A 13,636-nucleotide genomic window follows, 5' to 3' on the forward strand; every position below is an offset into this window, starting at 1 on the left:
GAGGAAGATTACGTGGATATATTGAAGCAACATCTCAAGACATCAGTCAGGAAGTTAAAACTTGGTCGCAGATGGGTCTTCCAGATGGACAATGACCCCAAGCATGCTTCCAAAGTTGTGGCTTAAGGACAACAAAGTCAAGGTATTGGAGTGGCCATCACAACGACCTGACCTCAATCCCATAGAAACATTTGTGGGCAGAACTGAAAAAGCGTGTGCGAGCAAGGAGGCCTACAAACCTGACTCAGTTACACCAGCTCTGTCAGGGGGAATGGGCCAAAATTCACCCAACTTATTGTGGGAAGCTTGTGGAAGGCGACCCAAAACGTTTGACCCAAGCTAAACAATTTAAAGGCAATGCTTCCAAATACTAATTATGTGTATGTAAACTTCTGACCCACTGGGAACGTGATGAAAGAAATAAAGGCTGAAATAAATAATTATATCTACTATTATTCTGACATTTTACATCCTTAAAATAAAGTGGTGGTCCTAACTGACCTAAGACAGGGAGTTTTTAGTAGGATTAAATGTCATTAATTGTGAAAAACTGAGTTTAAATGTACTTGGCTAATGTGTATGTAAACTTCTGACTTCAACTGTAGATACTGTACTCAATTGTTCTCTACTGTATTGTAGAAATTATTATTTAGATTTGTGTGTATTGTTGTGAAATGGCTAGATATTACCGTTAGATTTCACTGCACTGTTAGAGCTAGAAACACAAGCATTTCACTACACCCGCAATAACATCTGCTAAACACGTGTATGTGACATTCTATACACAATGCGTGAGACATTGAAGACAAACCTATCGTCAACAACTACATGTCAGGGTAGAAAAGTTTATTGGTATAAATATGTCAAACAAAATTGATTTTTAAGACAGTATGTTGATGATTCACTCTGCTCTTCAAGTTGCTTTAGGATGAGATGGAAAATCACTCACGTTCACTCAAACCTTTGCACCACTGCTTATTACATTGCATATTAACATTTAAGAGTTTGTTCTGGGTTGAACATTGTACTACTGGTCATAATAACATAACACTGAAAGTTTGTTCTAAGCATACCGCTTTGATTTGATTGAGAGCTAGCAGACTTTGGAACACTGACTGGTAAAACTGTACAGCACGGATGAACTCGTGACATTACAACAGGTTGGTGGACGGATGGACTGGGCCCAGGACTCACAATACACAAGAATAATAATAAATAATGAAAACAACTACTTATTTCTATTAACTCCTGAGACAATACTGTCACTTAATACTGATACTTAGAGTAAACATTAAAGAATATTGGGCAGAGGAGTCGCCCCACTCCCTCCGCTACTAAAGCAAACTCTCCCATTAGAGGAGTTGCGACACCATGCAAAAATAACATTGAAAGCAACATTACACTCCAGTAATTAAACATTGAATAACTCATTTTTTGTGAGTTTTTACAACCATCCTCAATTGGTAAGATCTGGTGTCTGCCAGATATAGTACCATAGAACAAGACAGGAGATATGTTTTGATATAGTGACAGGTGATGGATGGTTGCTTTCGACTGGCACTGCGGTCTGTGATGGAATTACGGGGAATTCACCTGGGCTTTATTGTGACTCAATTTAGACGTCATTCACTTTAGTTGGGATAATTGCTTTGCTTTGAGGACTTGAAGCGCTTTGCAAATTGACAGCAGGTCTATTTTGACCCTGCCAACAGAGCTCTGAAGATTCAACCAATTGCATAAAACTTCCTAGCAGAAATAAAAACCCATCTAAACACAGCTTTTGTTCACATAGATACTAATGTGCAATGTGTTTATCATCAGAGTGTGACTGTAGAGATGGAGTGATGCATCATGGACATTTCTCGGCCCAAAGGTCATAGGTCGAAACCTCAGTGGGCGGTAGGGCGTGCCCGACTCGGCCCCTCTGAGGCTGCTGGCTCGCTGGGCGGGGCGTCCTCCGTCACGGCAGAGGTGGTCTCCGACCCTGTGTTACTGTCACTGGTGCCCTCCTCCATCACCCCTTCTGGAACACTCTCCTTGTCCTCTGACGGCGCCCCCTCCTCAACCTCACTGGCAGGACGAGCCGTCGACTCCTCCGAGGCCTTTGACTTCTCTGCAACCAAGAAAGCAGGAAATATTAGGAGACAGTAAACACGTTTGGACCAATGTAGTTTAAAATGTGAAATTAACATTGTAAAATGCGCTCAGCAGACAATCTTCCAAAATAAGCATCTACCGAAGAGAGAATACCTAACTCAGGGGACCTGACCAGAGCCTGACCAGAACCATACATTAAAAGACCATACAGTTTAGTGATTAATACTGTTGGGCCTCACCACCAGTATCCATGGGGCTGGGTTCAGTCTCCTCTCTCTCCTTGTTGCTGCTGTCACTGAAAGGCTCCTGCTGGCTCTTGCTGCCGTTTGACGGGCCAACTGGTTTCTCCTCCTCCTCCAGGCAAGAGGACGTGGACGCCTCCTTCTCCCGCTCCGACATACGCCTGCGGGATGCATCCTCTGCCGCAGCGACCTCTGCAGATATCTTCTCCATGTCCACCTCCACTTTCATACAACACAGCTGGGCACAGAGTGGCAATATGTTGAGTCTCCCCACCGGGGGATTAATTCTGGGGATTAATGCTCTTAATCTCACAATCTATCTCACACCTGTGCAACTGTGATTAGTGAGTACACCGTGATTAATGTTGCCACAAATATTGACACATTTCCTATTTCCTCTACAATGATACTACATTGCAAGGCAGTTAACCCACTGTTCCCTGGGCGCCATGGATGTCGATGAAGGCAGCCCTCCACACCTCTCTAATTCAGAGGGGTTGGGTTAAATGCAGAAGACACATTTCAGTTGAACACATTCAGTTGTACAACTTACTAAATATTCCCCTTTCAATCATTTTATTTCATTGAATTGCCCATTGTGAAGCATAGTCGAAGTAAATGGACTCTAAGTAAATGGTGCCACCTGGGGTATGGACTACACAGTGCATTCACTATACAGTGCAGTATCTGGATTCAGAACTGCAACGAGTCAGTCTACAAATTCTAAGTGATGACGCCGCATGTTAGCCAGGACACATGGATAAAGTTAGCAGCTGCGGATCTCTACAATGCAGAACTGGTCTGAGGTCAACACTGTAATATTTACTATGTGCAACACAATGGATTGCGTACAAGTTCCTGGATGATGATTCCATACCCTTTTCAGCTCGCTGGTGAAAGACTCTGTGGCATCGATGAATTTCCTTTTCTTGTCCTGGTGGCGGTCTTCAATCTGAAGTAGCTCCGCCTCCAGCTTCCTCTGTGGACCAGACACACAGAGAGAGACCTGCCAATTTACCGGACTGATTACCTGTTTTTAATGATTACTCAATTATCAAATAAGAAGAAAGGATTTGATATCCAGGTTACCATGACAATAACACCATGACTGGGAACATCCAACTTTAATAGTGCTAAGTAGAGTAATATCTGTATTTCTGTAGGAAGACTGATAGAAGACTGACTGAAGACTGACAGACCCAGCATAGCGTACCTGGTGCACCATAAGAGACTGGACCTGCCGTTTTAAGACCTGCATGCGGGCGGTAGTGACGACGGAGCGCACGTCGGGGACCACGCTCTCGCTCAGGATCTCGCTGATCAGGCGGTGGTTGCGCTGGAAACGGGCGGCAGCCGAGTGCTTCATGGAGAATCCATCGTCGTAATCTGGGATGGAGAATGGAAAAGGCATGTGGCGGGGGCTATGTGTCTATCAGAGCTCAATGAAATCAACTGTCAATGGGTAAAGAGCGGAGAGATCCCACCCAATAAGTATAGATGTGGTCGGCCTCAGGAAAGAAATCTGATCTGGCATATCTTAATCGGACATAGCTTAACATTTGACATACAGTGCCTTGCGAAAGTATTCGGCCCCCTTGAACTTTGCGACCTTTTGCCACATTTCAGGCTTCAAACATAAAGATATAAAACTGTATTTTTTTGTGATGAATCAACAACAAGTGGGACACAATCATGAAGTAGAACGACATTTATTGGATATTTCAAACTTTTTTAACAAATCAAAAACTGAAACATTGGGCGTGCAAAATTATTCAGCCCCCTTAAGTTGATACTTTGTAGCGCCACCTTTTGCTGCGATTACAGCTGTAAGTCGCTTGGGGTATGTCACTATCAGTTTTGCACATCGAGAGACTGAAATTTTTTCCCATTCCTCCTTGCAAAACAGCTCGAGCTCAGTGAGGTTGGATGGAGAGCATTTGTGAACAGCAGTTTTCAGTTCTTTCCACAGATTCTCGATTGGATTCAGGTCTGGACTTTGACTTGGCTATTCTAACACCTGGATATGTTTATTTTTGAACCATTCCATTGTAGAATTTGCTTTATGTTTTGAATCATTGTCTTGTTGGAAGACAAATCTCTGTCCCAATCTCGGGTCTTTTGCAGACTCTATCAGGTTTTCTTCCAGAATGGACCTGTATTTGGCTCCATCCATCTTCCCATCAATTTTAACCATCTTCCCTGTCCCTGCTGAAGAAAAGCAGGCCCAAACCATGATGCTGCCACCACCATGTTTGACAGTGGGGATGGGGTGATGAGCTGTGTTGCTTTTACGCCAAATATAACGTTTTGCATTGTTGCCAAAAAGTTCAATTTTGGTTTCATCTGACCAGAGCACCTTCTTCCACATGTGTGGTGTGTCTCCCAGGGGGCTTGTGGCAAACTTTAAACGACACTTTTTATGGATATCTTTAAGAAATGGCTTTCTTCTTGCCACTCTTCCATAAAGGCCAGATTTGTGCAATATACGACTGATTGTTGTCCTATGGACAGAGTCTCCCACCTCAGCTGTAGATCTCTGCAGTTCATCCAGAGTGATCATGGGCCTCTTGGCTGCATCTCTGATCAGTCTTCTCCTTTTATGAGCTGAAAGTTTAGAGGCACGGCCAGGTCTTGGTAGATTTGCAGTGGTCTGATACTCCTTCCATTTCAATATTATCGCTTGCACAGTGCTCCTTGGGATGTTTAAAGCTTGGGAAATCTTTTTGTATCCAAATCCGGCTTTAAACTTCTTCACAACAGTATCTCGGACCTGCCTGGTGTGTTCCTTGTTCTTCATGATGCTCTCTGCGCTTTTAACGGACCTCTGAGACTATCACAGTGCAGGTGCATTTATACGGAGACTTGATTATACACAGGTGGATTGTATTTATCATCATTAGTCATTTAGGTCAACATTGGATCATTCAGAGATCCTCACTGAACTTCTGGAGAGTAAAGGGGCTGAATAATTTTGCACGCCCAATTTTTCAGTTTTTGATTTGTTAAAAAAGTTTGAAATATCCAATAAATGTCATTCCACTTCATGATTGTGTCCCACTTGTTGTTGATTCATCACAAAAAAATACAGTTTTATATCTTTATGTTTGAAGCCTGAAATGTGGCAAAAGGTCGCAAAGTTCAAGGGGGCCGAATACTTTCGCATGGCACTGTACCTACGTTTGGTTAAATCATTTGTAGCAGTAGGGTATGTCTGCATATTTGGCTGTTTGCATGTTTGTTGTATGAATATACTTGAATATACACATTTGCAAAGGAAGTTTCAACATTGTTGTGGTGAATGGTATTGATATTCATGTGTGGGTGGGTAAAGAGTTAAAGATACATCTTTCTCTCTCTCTCTAACTCTGAAAAACCTTCCTCATTTACTCCATAAACGTCTTAGTGGTTTTTACTGGCGCTCATGCTCTTATTATTTCCCAGAAAAAGTAGAGAGTATTGCGAAAACTAAGGGAACATCCAAGCTCTAAGTACATGACACTTTTATTTTAAATCCAGAGTCAAATGAAGCTGTCCTCTATAACACTAACATCAAAGTAAGTCATAAATGTAGGAGAAGAAATTGTCTCTTTAATAAGGTCAACTTCTTATTGAACACATGGAGAATTCATTCATTCCATGTTGGGCCAAAAGTCATTCAACTGAGAAAAAAATCCCAAACTGCAGTGAGTAAATAAATAAAGTGATTTATTGTAGTAGTCAAACACCTCTTTCATTTGAAGTCTGTGAAGGATGCTACCCTTTGAAAATCGCAGTGGGGGTAAGATGGTGCCTTTGATTGTCTGTGCATTTGGGAGCAAGAAATACAGTTTTGGCTTCATAATAACATCGTACATTTTATGGTGGAGAAAGACGTCATTCGAAAAATGATCATCTTCATCCAACGCCCTGTTCCATCGGTTGATCCTCACTTATGATTTTTTTTTGGTGCTTTTTCTCCAACGGAAAAATTTGTTCAGACTCTTCCCCATTCTCTGCATCTATGAAGCAACTGATGTGGCAAATCTTTCTGAAGTCGTCAATGTACAGCTTGTTGAGAAATGAATCCATAGGGATACTAACTATCACATTTTTATATCTTGGGTGTTTCCAATTACCACAAGAGTTTTTTATGCATTTTCTGTATACCATTTTCCAGCTCGATACGAGACAAGCATCATTTCCTATAGGGTGTAATTCAGAAATCCAGTTTTGATGTATGTTTCTATGTGATGTGCGTTGCCTTGCTTCTTACTGGAACTCAGTGAAGCCATTGATCTCAAATACAGGGCCCAGACTTATACTACAGAACTGAAATGGAGTGTGGCCTATAAGGTGAAGTAGCAAGTGTGACAAACACAAAGAGGTAGTGTAGGGATAGAAATTGACACCAAGGTGATGTCACAGTTGCTGAACCATGGTGTGGGAACCAGAGTGTGACTGACATGGTAATACTAGTAGTGCTGAGAGCGTCTTACCATCTGGGTCGTCTGCTGGCTGGATACTCATGTACGGTTCACCCTTGTCGAGACGAGACTGGCGCTGCCGGCTTTCCTCCTCCAGAGCGGCTTCGGCGCGGCTCTTAGCGTTGACATAAGCCAGGTAGGCTGGAGAGTTGTGGTAGGCCTTCATGCTCTCATTGTACTCAATCTGTAGAGGATAGACAAAGATGTGACATGTGCCCCTTCAATGCAAAACAAACTATTCAACATTGAAGAAAAGTTACTCAGTATTTTTTGATTTTTTTTTACAAAGGAAGGAATGATGACTGGAGGGACCCTTCTGACAACTGCTGGAGACACTTGTTACTGGTCACCCGTAACAACCCCGTAAATAAACACCCCGGTAAAACAAACCAACCTTCTCTGCTTCGTAATCATTCAAGTAATCCTGTTTCTCCTCATCAGTGAGGTCCCTCCACATGCCACCGATTATCTTCCCAATTTCCCATAGCTTCAGATCAGGATTGGAGGCTTTTACTTGATCCCAAACCTGGTGATGAGAACCAGACAGGGGCTCATTATCTCTAAGCAGATAGGTCATAAACCTATGGAGGCCGTGTTTAACCTCCATCTCCAGGGAGATTTCCCATAGTCTGTCTGTAGTGCTCTTAATGGCTAGGCTGCTGTATGTCTAGTTTCACAGTTCACACCTACCTCCATGGACAGGCAGATGATGTCTTGTGTACATTAAGAGTGCTCGTCCCTAACCCTGGCTAAAGTGTTGCGTGTTGTAAGGGTATAGTACAGTATTTTAATATGTCTTGCAATGGTGTGCACGATGGAGCAGTTTGGGTTTAAGTAATGTTACGTGTAGACAACTTACCTTGCGACTATATCGCATGTATGGCATCAACGGCTTGTCTGGTGGCTTGGGTGGCTTTGGAATGTTTATTCCTGAAGAATTCTGGGAAATAAAAAGGCACTTATTAGATTCAAAGTCAAAGTTAGGACACCAACAGGGGCTAAAAATGTCTAGTCTGTCACGCCCTGGTCTTAGTATTTTGTGTTTTCTTTATCTATTTGGTCAGGCCAGGGTGTGGCATGGGTTTTTGTATGTGGGGTGTTTTGTCTTGGGGTTTTTTCATAGGTATTGGGGTTGTAGCTTAGTGGGGTGTTCTAGCTTAGTCTATGGCTGTCTGAAGTGGTTCTCAATCAGAGGCAGGTGTTTATTGTTGTCTCTGATTGGGAACCATATTTAGGCAGCCATATTCTTTGAGTGTTTCGTGGGTGATTGTCCTTATGACCTTGTTTCTGTCGTGTGTTAGTTTGCACCAGTATAGGCTGTTTTGGTTTTTGTGTTACGTTTGTTGTTTTCGTATTGATTCGTGGTTTCCTTGTTTCATTAAAATATGAATCACAATAGCTACGCCGCATTTTGGTCCGACTCTCTTTCACCTATAGAAAACCGTTACATAGTCATACAATTTGACACTATGCAAAGTCTTGACTGAGAACCACCCTGCAGGAAAATATGCATCCGCATAGTTAATCATCCAACCTTCAACAAAGTATATGTAAAAATCAAACTACAACACCCTCAGTCCAATCACCTTCATTTAATTAAAGCCTGTTTGAGCCCAGCCACAGAAGTCACACGGAGACTATGATTGAGTAACACTGATTGAAGAAAATACAAAATCTCCCTAAGGCTGAGATTTGCACACTGCGTGACATGATGCCATTATTAGAATCCGAGTGCCAACCACAGCTTACATGCAGCGACTGTATTATTCCCGTAGCAGCCCGAAACCCATGCCAAGCATTGGGTCTATAATGCCATGGCAACACTGATGGCATGGGTTACTTAGCATGGCTGTTAGCAATGCAGACTTTGAAGGGCAGGATCGAGCAATTTTGAATACACACAGATGGACACTTGGCCAGTCTGCACTAGTATGATGAAGGTAGCAGAGGAGCGTTGGGATGGCATACATCTCAGAAAGCCTTGGTAATGGAATGGGTTAGACAAATCATACTGTCTGTCTGTTCAAGAATGTCTGCTCTTATAAGCCCTGGGAAAAGTACTATTTCTAAACAAAGCCAAAGAGCAAAGTTGTCAAGAGCTGTTATAGCTTATACCTGCATATACGTTATTACTGAGTTTTACTAAGCAAGCTAGATTAGGCTGTTTCAATCCAACTAGATAGTTATTTTAAATATTGATGTTAGTTTCCTTCTGTGTCTCGTGTTTTTATTCCGGTGTTTTCTCTACGTCATTATTCCTACCGTTGCCCGACTGTTGTTGCTTGTTGTCCCTCCCAGCCTGTAGTTGTTGTAAGCCAGATGGCTGTAGGGGTTGTACCCCACAAACCCAGGGGTGTTGGGCAATTGCTGATGGAAACAAATGAGACAGAAACACGGATGAGAAATGACATACAATAATGGGGTAAAGCATGACAAAATCAATGAAAAACTGGCCAAAACATGAATGTTGAAAAGCTGTAAAAAAAAATCAACTGAAAAAGATTTGCACTCATGCTAAACCAACAAGAAGGATAAATCAAGACAGCAATGTTATCTATACATTAGTGTTGTTTGTAAGGCAAATAATGTGTAGTCTACAGTATGTTGTATATGGTACCTCACTTAGGGAGTGGAGCTTATTATCTGAGACCGCAAAGCTTATTGCATTGACCAATTCTACTGTGGTAACAGGGACTATCTGCAGGGTTTACCGTATTAATTGGCCAAATGGATTCCACTTTTAAAAACAAGTTAGCCCCCAAAAATGTGTGCCTCTCAAAATGGACAGTAGCAAGTTAACATTGAAAGATAATAGATGGCATGAATGTTATTATTGGACACCCCTTTCCAAAAGGCTTCCCATGTGCCATCAGAAATACTTACTGTTGTAGGGGCTGGGGGAGGGGGAGGGGCATATGGCCTTTCTCTTTCTCTTTCTGTTATGAAAGAAAAGGTCAGATGTTAAAATCAAGGCAAAAATGACCCTTTTACATCTCTCAATGTTGATTAAATCAATCCTTTCAAGGTAGATCTGAATTTTGTGATGTTTCTATTTCTCTCTCAGCAAATACATGACAGATAATTATTAACCTATCAATTATAATACAAGGAAATCATATAGCCTACCAGAAACTAATATTTCATGCAGAAACTACATTTATTTTATTGTGATAACTTTTGTAGCCATAGTTGCCCAGCTTTGTCAGAGACCTAACAGAAGTACTCATAGTTTCATTATCTGATGGCTAAACTTGTATAATTGCAAACAATTTCTTACTTGACATCTTGGCAGAGAGGAAGAATTGTATCAGTTTATTCCAGTCATTTGGGTCTGTAATAAACACATTATAATGGGGGAAAGCATTTAGGTGTTTCATTAACTTCATTTTGTTATTACAGTACTTCTACAACTGAATAGAAAAGAAAGTTAATAGCTTGAGAGGGAGAACAAAAGAGATGTTGGTGCCAAAATGATGCCAGGCGACGTATGTGCAACATCACAACAGTGTCAGTGGACAGGCATGAACATGACAGAAGTTTGATGTGACTACTAGCAAGCTGTTTGCGTCCAAAATCATCGCTTACACTATTTGGAATGGCATTTGCTTATAATTGCACATACGCAAATAAATCAGATAAATGGAAATGCATTTGCTGAAAAATAAAGCGCTGTCATCTTGCGTAGTTGGCTGACACCCAGCTGTGCTAGCTAGCGAGGCTAGTAACGTTGAGCTAACTACTTCATTAGTAGTATGCAGCTACTAGCTATAGCTAGCCAGCTGGCTAACTTGGACCATCTGATCAATAGATGATGAATATGCAAACGTAGATAACACAATCAGTTAGCTTGTGGAGAAGGCGAATAATCTGCAGTTTAAATGATTTAACCATAGCTAAAATACAGAATATTGTATTTGATACTCCGCATAAGTTGTCAGGTAGCTCGCATTAGCTAGCCACTAAGCATTCATATTAAAGCAATCTAACGTTAGCTATCTAGCTGTCACTGAAATAATTTGATTTTGATTTGAGGCGGTAAAACAGCAGATTAACAGTGACTATACCCGAACCGTTTTGGATGTGGATTTAGCAGTGGAAATTTAGCAAACACCATGCTAGCTTGATAGCCACTACCTCATACGCTATATATGAATAAGCGCTATTTTCTAGCTCGAGCTGTCACAATATAGTCACATCATCACCTTGCATGCATCTGTAAATCTGTTATTCAAACAAAAGTGGCATTTTACATAAATTCTTGACATACAATTGAAAGACGATTCAACATAAATCAATTAATGAATATTATTGCTTTTCATATTTTGGTTAGTTCACATAGCAAGCAAGTGAAAGTAATGGCCAGCAAACTCACCCCAAAATCCTTTGTCCCCCACCAGTGTGTGTGTGTGGCTAGAATCAGGTTTAGTTAGCTAGCTAGCAGAAACAGTTCTAAAAATAAAAAAATAAATAAATGATATGGGGTTCACACAGATTTCAGTCGAATTTTCCAGAACTATTCCTTTCTCCTCTGTTAAGGGCATCATGTTTGCATTACACCCCAAGGCTAGCCTACTCTAAATTGAATCATCTAATTTAATTGCTAACATTTTTCAATCAATCTATTACTAAAATAATTGCTACGTAATGAATACACATTTGTGATGATGTTTCATTATAATACTGAATTTGAGACTATCAAATTCATAATTAACCAATTACTGATTTGGAATCAAATATTCTGAATACAGGGGTTCAACATAGTGAACTATGAATGAATCAGTGATGAACATGAACATACAATAAGGAGGACATTGCAAGAATTCATTGACAATTTATAATTTATACATAACCCATTTAAACTGCACTAATTGAACTATGCTGCTGCAGTTACATGGTGACAGGTCTTGTCATCGGTGCACTGATCCAAGGTTGAGCTGCTGCTGGTTATGGCAGAAGAATGCATCTTGTATGGTCAGAATGAATTAGCATTTTCATATTCCATTGCTTGCAAAGAGCTATTATCCTTAGTTTCAAATTCCGTATGATAAAAATGCACCCCAAAAAATATATTATGTCACCCAAGCATGAAATTTAGCTGCATTCATTCTGCATCACTGACAAAAAAGGGTTTTGAGAAAAGCCAAGGCTGGTCCATTTGTATCTTCAATATTGTTAGCAGTGGTGACCTGTCATTCAAGGCAGGTGGGGTTGACCTTTTTTGCATGTTATTTTGGCATTAATACGTGTCACATATCAGTTTGCAGACAATGTAAGATGTAAAAATAATAACTATCGAGTCAATAAAGTCGCATACAAACACGGTCTCTTTTTTGCTTTCTTGAGTAAGGCAGCTCCAAAATACAGGTGTTTCAGCCTAGCTAAATGCTTTCTGTGGTGGTGGGAGTGCTAGCAGAAAATACAAAGCGTAGGTGTTGGTAATGTTCTCTAGTTGCACCATGATTAGTTCAGTGTTCTGTCACTCGTGAGGACAGTACGTCACCACCAAGTCTAAGGGTAGACCTCTAAAATTCAAGATCCTTGGGTGCTGCCATAGAGTTACATTAGAAGTGTCGATCCAAGAAGGCTCAAGGTCATTGGCCATTGGACATAAACATTACACAAGTTGGAAATCGCAAATTCAACAATGAGTGGTTGGGAAGGAATCAGTGACAGTGGCTAACTGAAAGCATTGCAAAGCAATCACTAGCTTGCTATTCAGCGAAGTGGGTGTGTGGTCCCAAATCTGGGATTAAAATGGTAAACATTCAACATTGGCCATGCTGTCAATGAAGCATGATTGGTGCTGCGCTCAAAACAACTATTAACTCGGAACAGCAAAATTTCGACTTCAGTGAGTTCAAGACAACTGGCAATTCTGGAAAATAACTAATGAGAAATATGTTTTGAACGGTTATCCAACTCGGAATTGTAAGTCGGGAACTCTGGCATTTTTCTAGAGCTATGACCGGAGATCAATGATGTCATCAGTTCAGTTCCCAGTTGTCTTGTCTTGAAAGCACCATAAATCCAAAGAATGCCAGACTTTGATGACAACATTTTCCTACGAAGGACAGCCGTACCACCTTCCTGTTCAAGTGAGCACAGAGTCCAAAAATGTCTTGAATGGTGTTACATAAATTATGTAATATACCAGGTAAATACAGTTGAAGTCGGAAGTTTACCAACACTCCGCAAATTTCATGTTAACAAACTATAGTTTTGGCAAGTCAGTTAGGACATCTACTTACCGACAGCTTATTTCACTTATAATTCACTGTATCACAATTCCAGTGGGTCAGAAGTTTACATACACTAAGTTGACTGTGCCTTTAAACAGCTTGGAAAAATCCAGAAAATTATGCCATGGCTTTAGAAGCTTCTGATGGGCTAATTGACATCATTTGAGTCAATTGGAGGTTTACCTGTGGATGTATTTCAAGGCCTACCTTCAAACTCAGTGCCTCTTTGCTTGACATAATGGGAAAATCAAAAGAAATCAGCCAAGATTGTAGACTTCCACAAGTCTGGTTCATCCTTGGGAGCAATTTACATACACCTGAAGGTACCACGTTCATCTGTACAAACAATAGTACGCAAGTATAAACACCATGGGACCACGCAGCCGTCACACTGGTTAGGAAGGAGAAGCGTTCTGTCTTCTAGAGATGAACGTACTTTGGTGCGAGAAGTGCAAATCAATCCCAGAACAACAGCAAAGCTTTGTGAAGATGCTGGAGGAAACAGGTACAAAAGTATCTATATCCACAGTAAAACGAGTCCTATGACGACATAATCTGAAAGGCCGCTCAGCAAGGAAGATACCACTGCTCCAAA

The 13,636-nt window shown here is 41.0% G+C and overlaps 1 protein-coding gene across 2 annotated transcripts; it reads right to left on the reverse strand.

The window, feature by feature from the left end:
• Positions 1 to 831: 831 nt before the first annotated feature.
• On the reverse strand, positions 832 to 11,245 carry LOC135538552 (SWI/SNF-related matrix-associated actin-dependent regulator of chromatin subfamily E member 1-like). 2 transcript variants are annotated; one of them, XM_064964442.1, is made up of 11 exons: positions 11,175 to 11,244; positions 10,080 to 10,133; positions 9,686 to 9,738; positions 9,065 to 9,169; positions 7,662 to 7,742; positions 7,197 to 7,328; positions 6,815 to 6,986; positions 3,553 to 3,725; positions 3,217 to 3,318; positions 2,337 to 2,577; positions 832 to 2,113 (listed from the first exon to the last, which is right to left on the reverse strand). In XM_064964442.1, the coding sequence occupies exons 2-11, from the start codon at positions 10,084 to 10,086 to the stop codon at positions 1,890 to 1,892; spliced, it is 1,290 nt and encodes a 429-aa protein (XP_064820514.1). In that variant the 5' UTR covers positions 10,087 to 10,133; positions 11,175 to 11,244; the 3' UTR covers positions 832 to 1,889. The 2 variants fall into 2 exon arrangements, with proteins under 2 accessions (XP_064820514.1, XP_064820522.1); XM_064964450.1 differs by lacking the exon at positions 7,197 to 7,328 and having other exon boundaries at positions 11,175 to 11,245.
• Between the last annotated feature and the right edge of the window lie 2,391 nt (positions 11,246 to 13,636).

The sequence above is a fragment of the Oncorhynchus masou genome, chromosome 5 (genome assembly GCF_036934945.1).
Source record: "Oncorhynchus masou masou isolate Uvic2021 chromosome 5, UVic_Omas_1.1, whole genome shotgun sequence".
Taxonomy (NCBI): Eukaryota; Metazoa; Chordata; class Actinopteri; order Salmoniformes; family Salmonidae; genus Oncorhynchus; species Oncorhynchus masou.

Excerpts from the sequence above, each read along its gene's own strand:
- LOC135538552 (XM_064964442.1), bottom strand. Across the intron at positions 9,170-9,685 it reads CTCCCCCAGCCCCTACAACA|CAATTGCCCAACACCCCTGG; the intron begins GTAAGTATTTCT and ends TGTTTCCATCAG. Across the intron at positions 3,726-6,814 it reads GCCAGCAGACGACCCAGATG|ATTACGACGATGGATTCTCC; the intron begins GTAAGACGCTCT and ends TCTCCATCCCAG.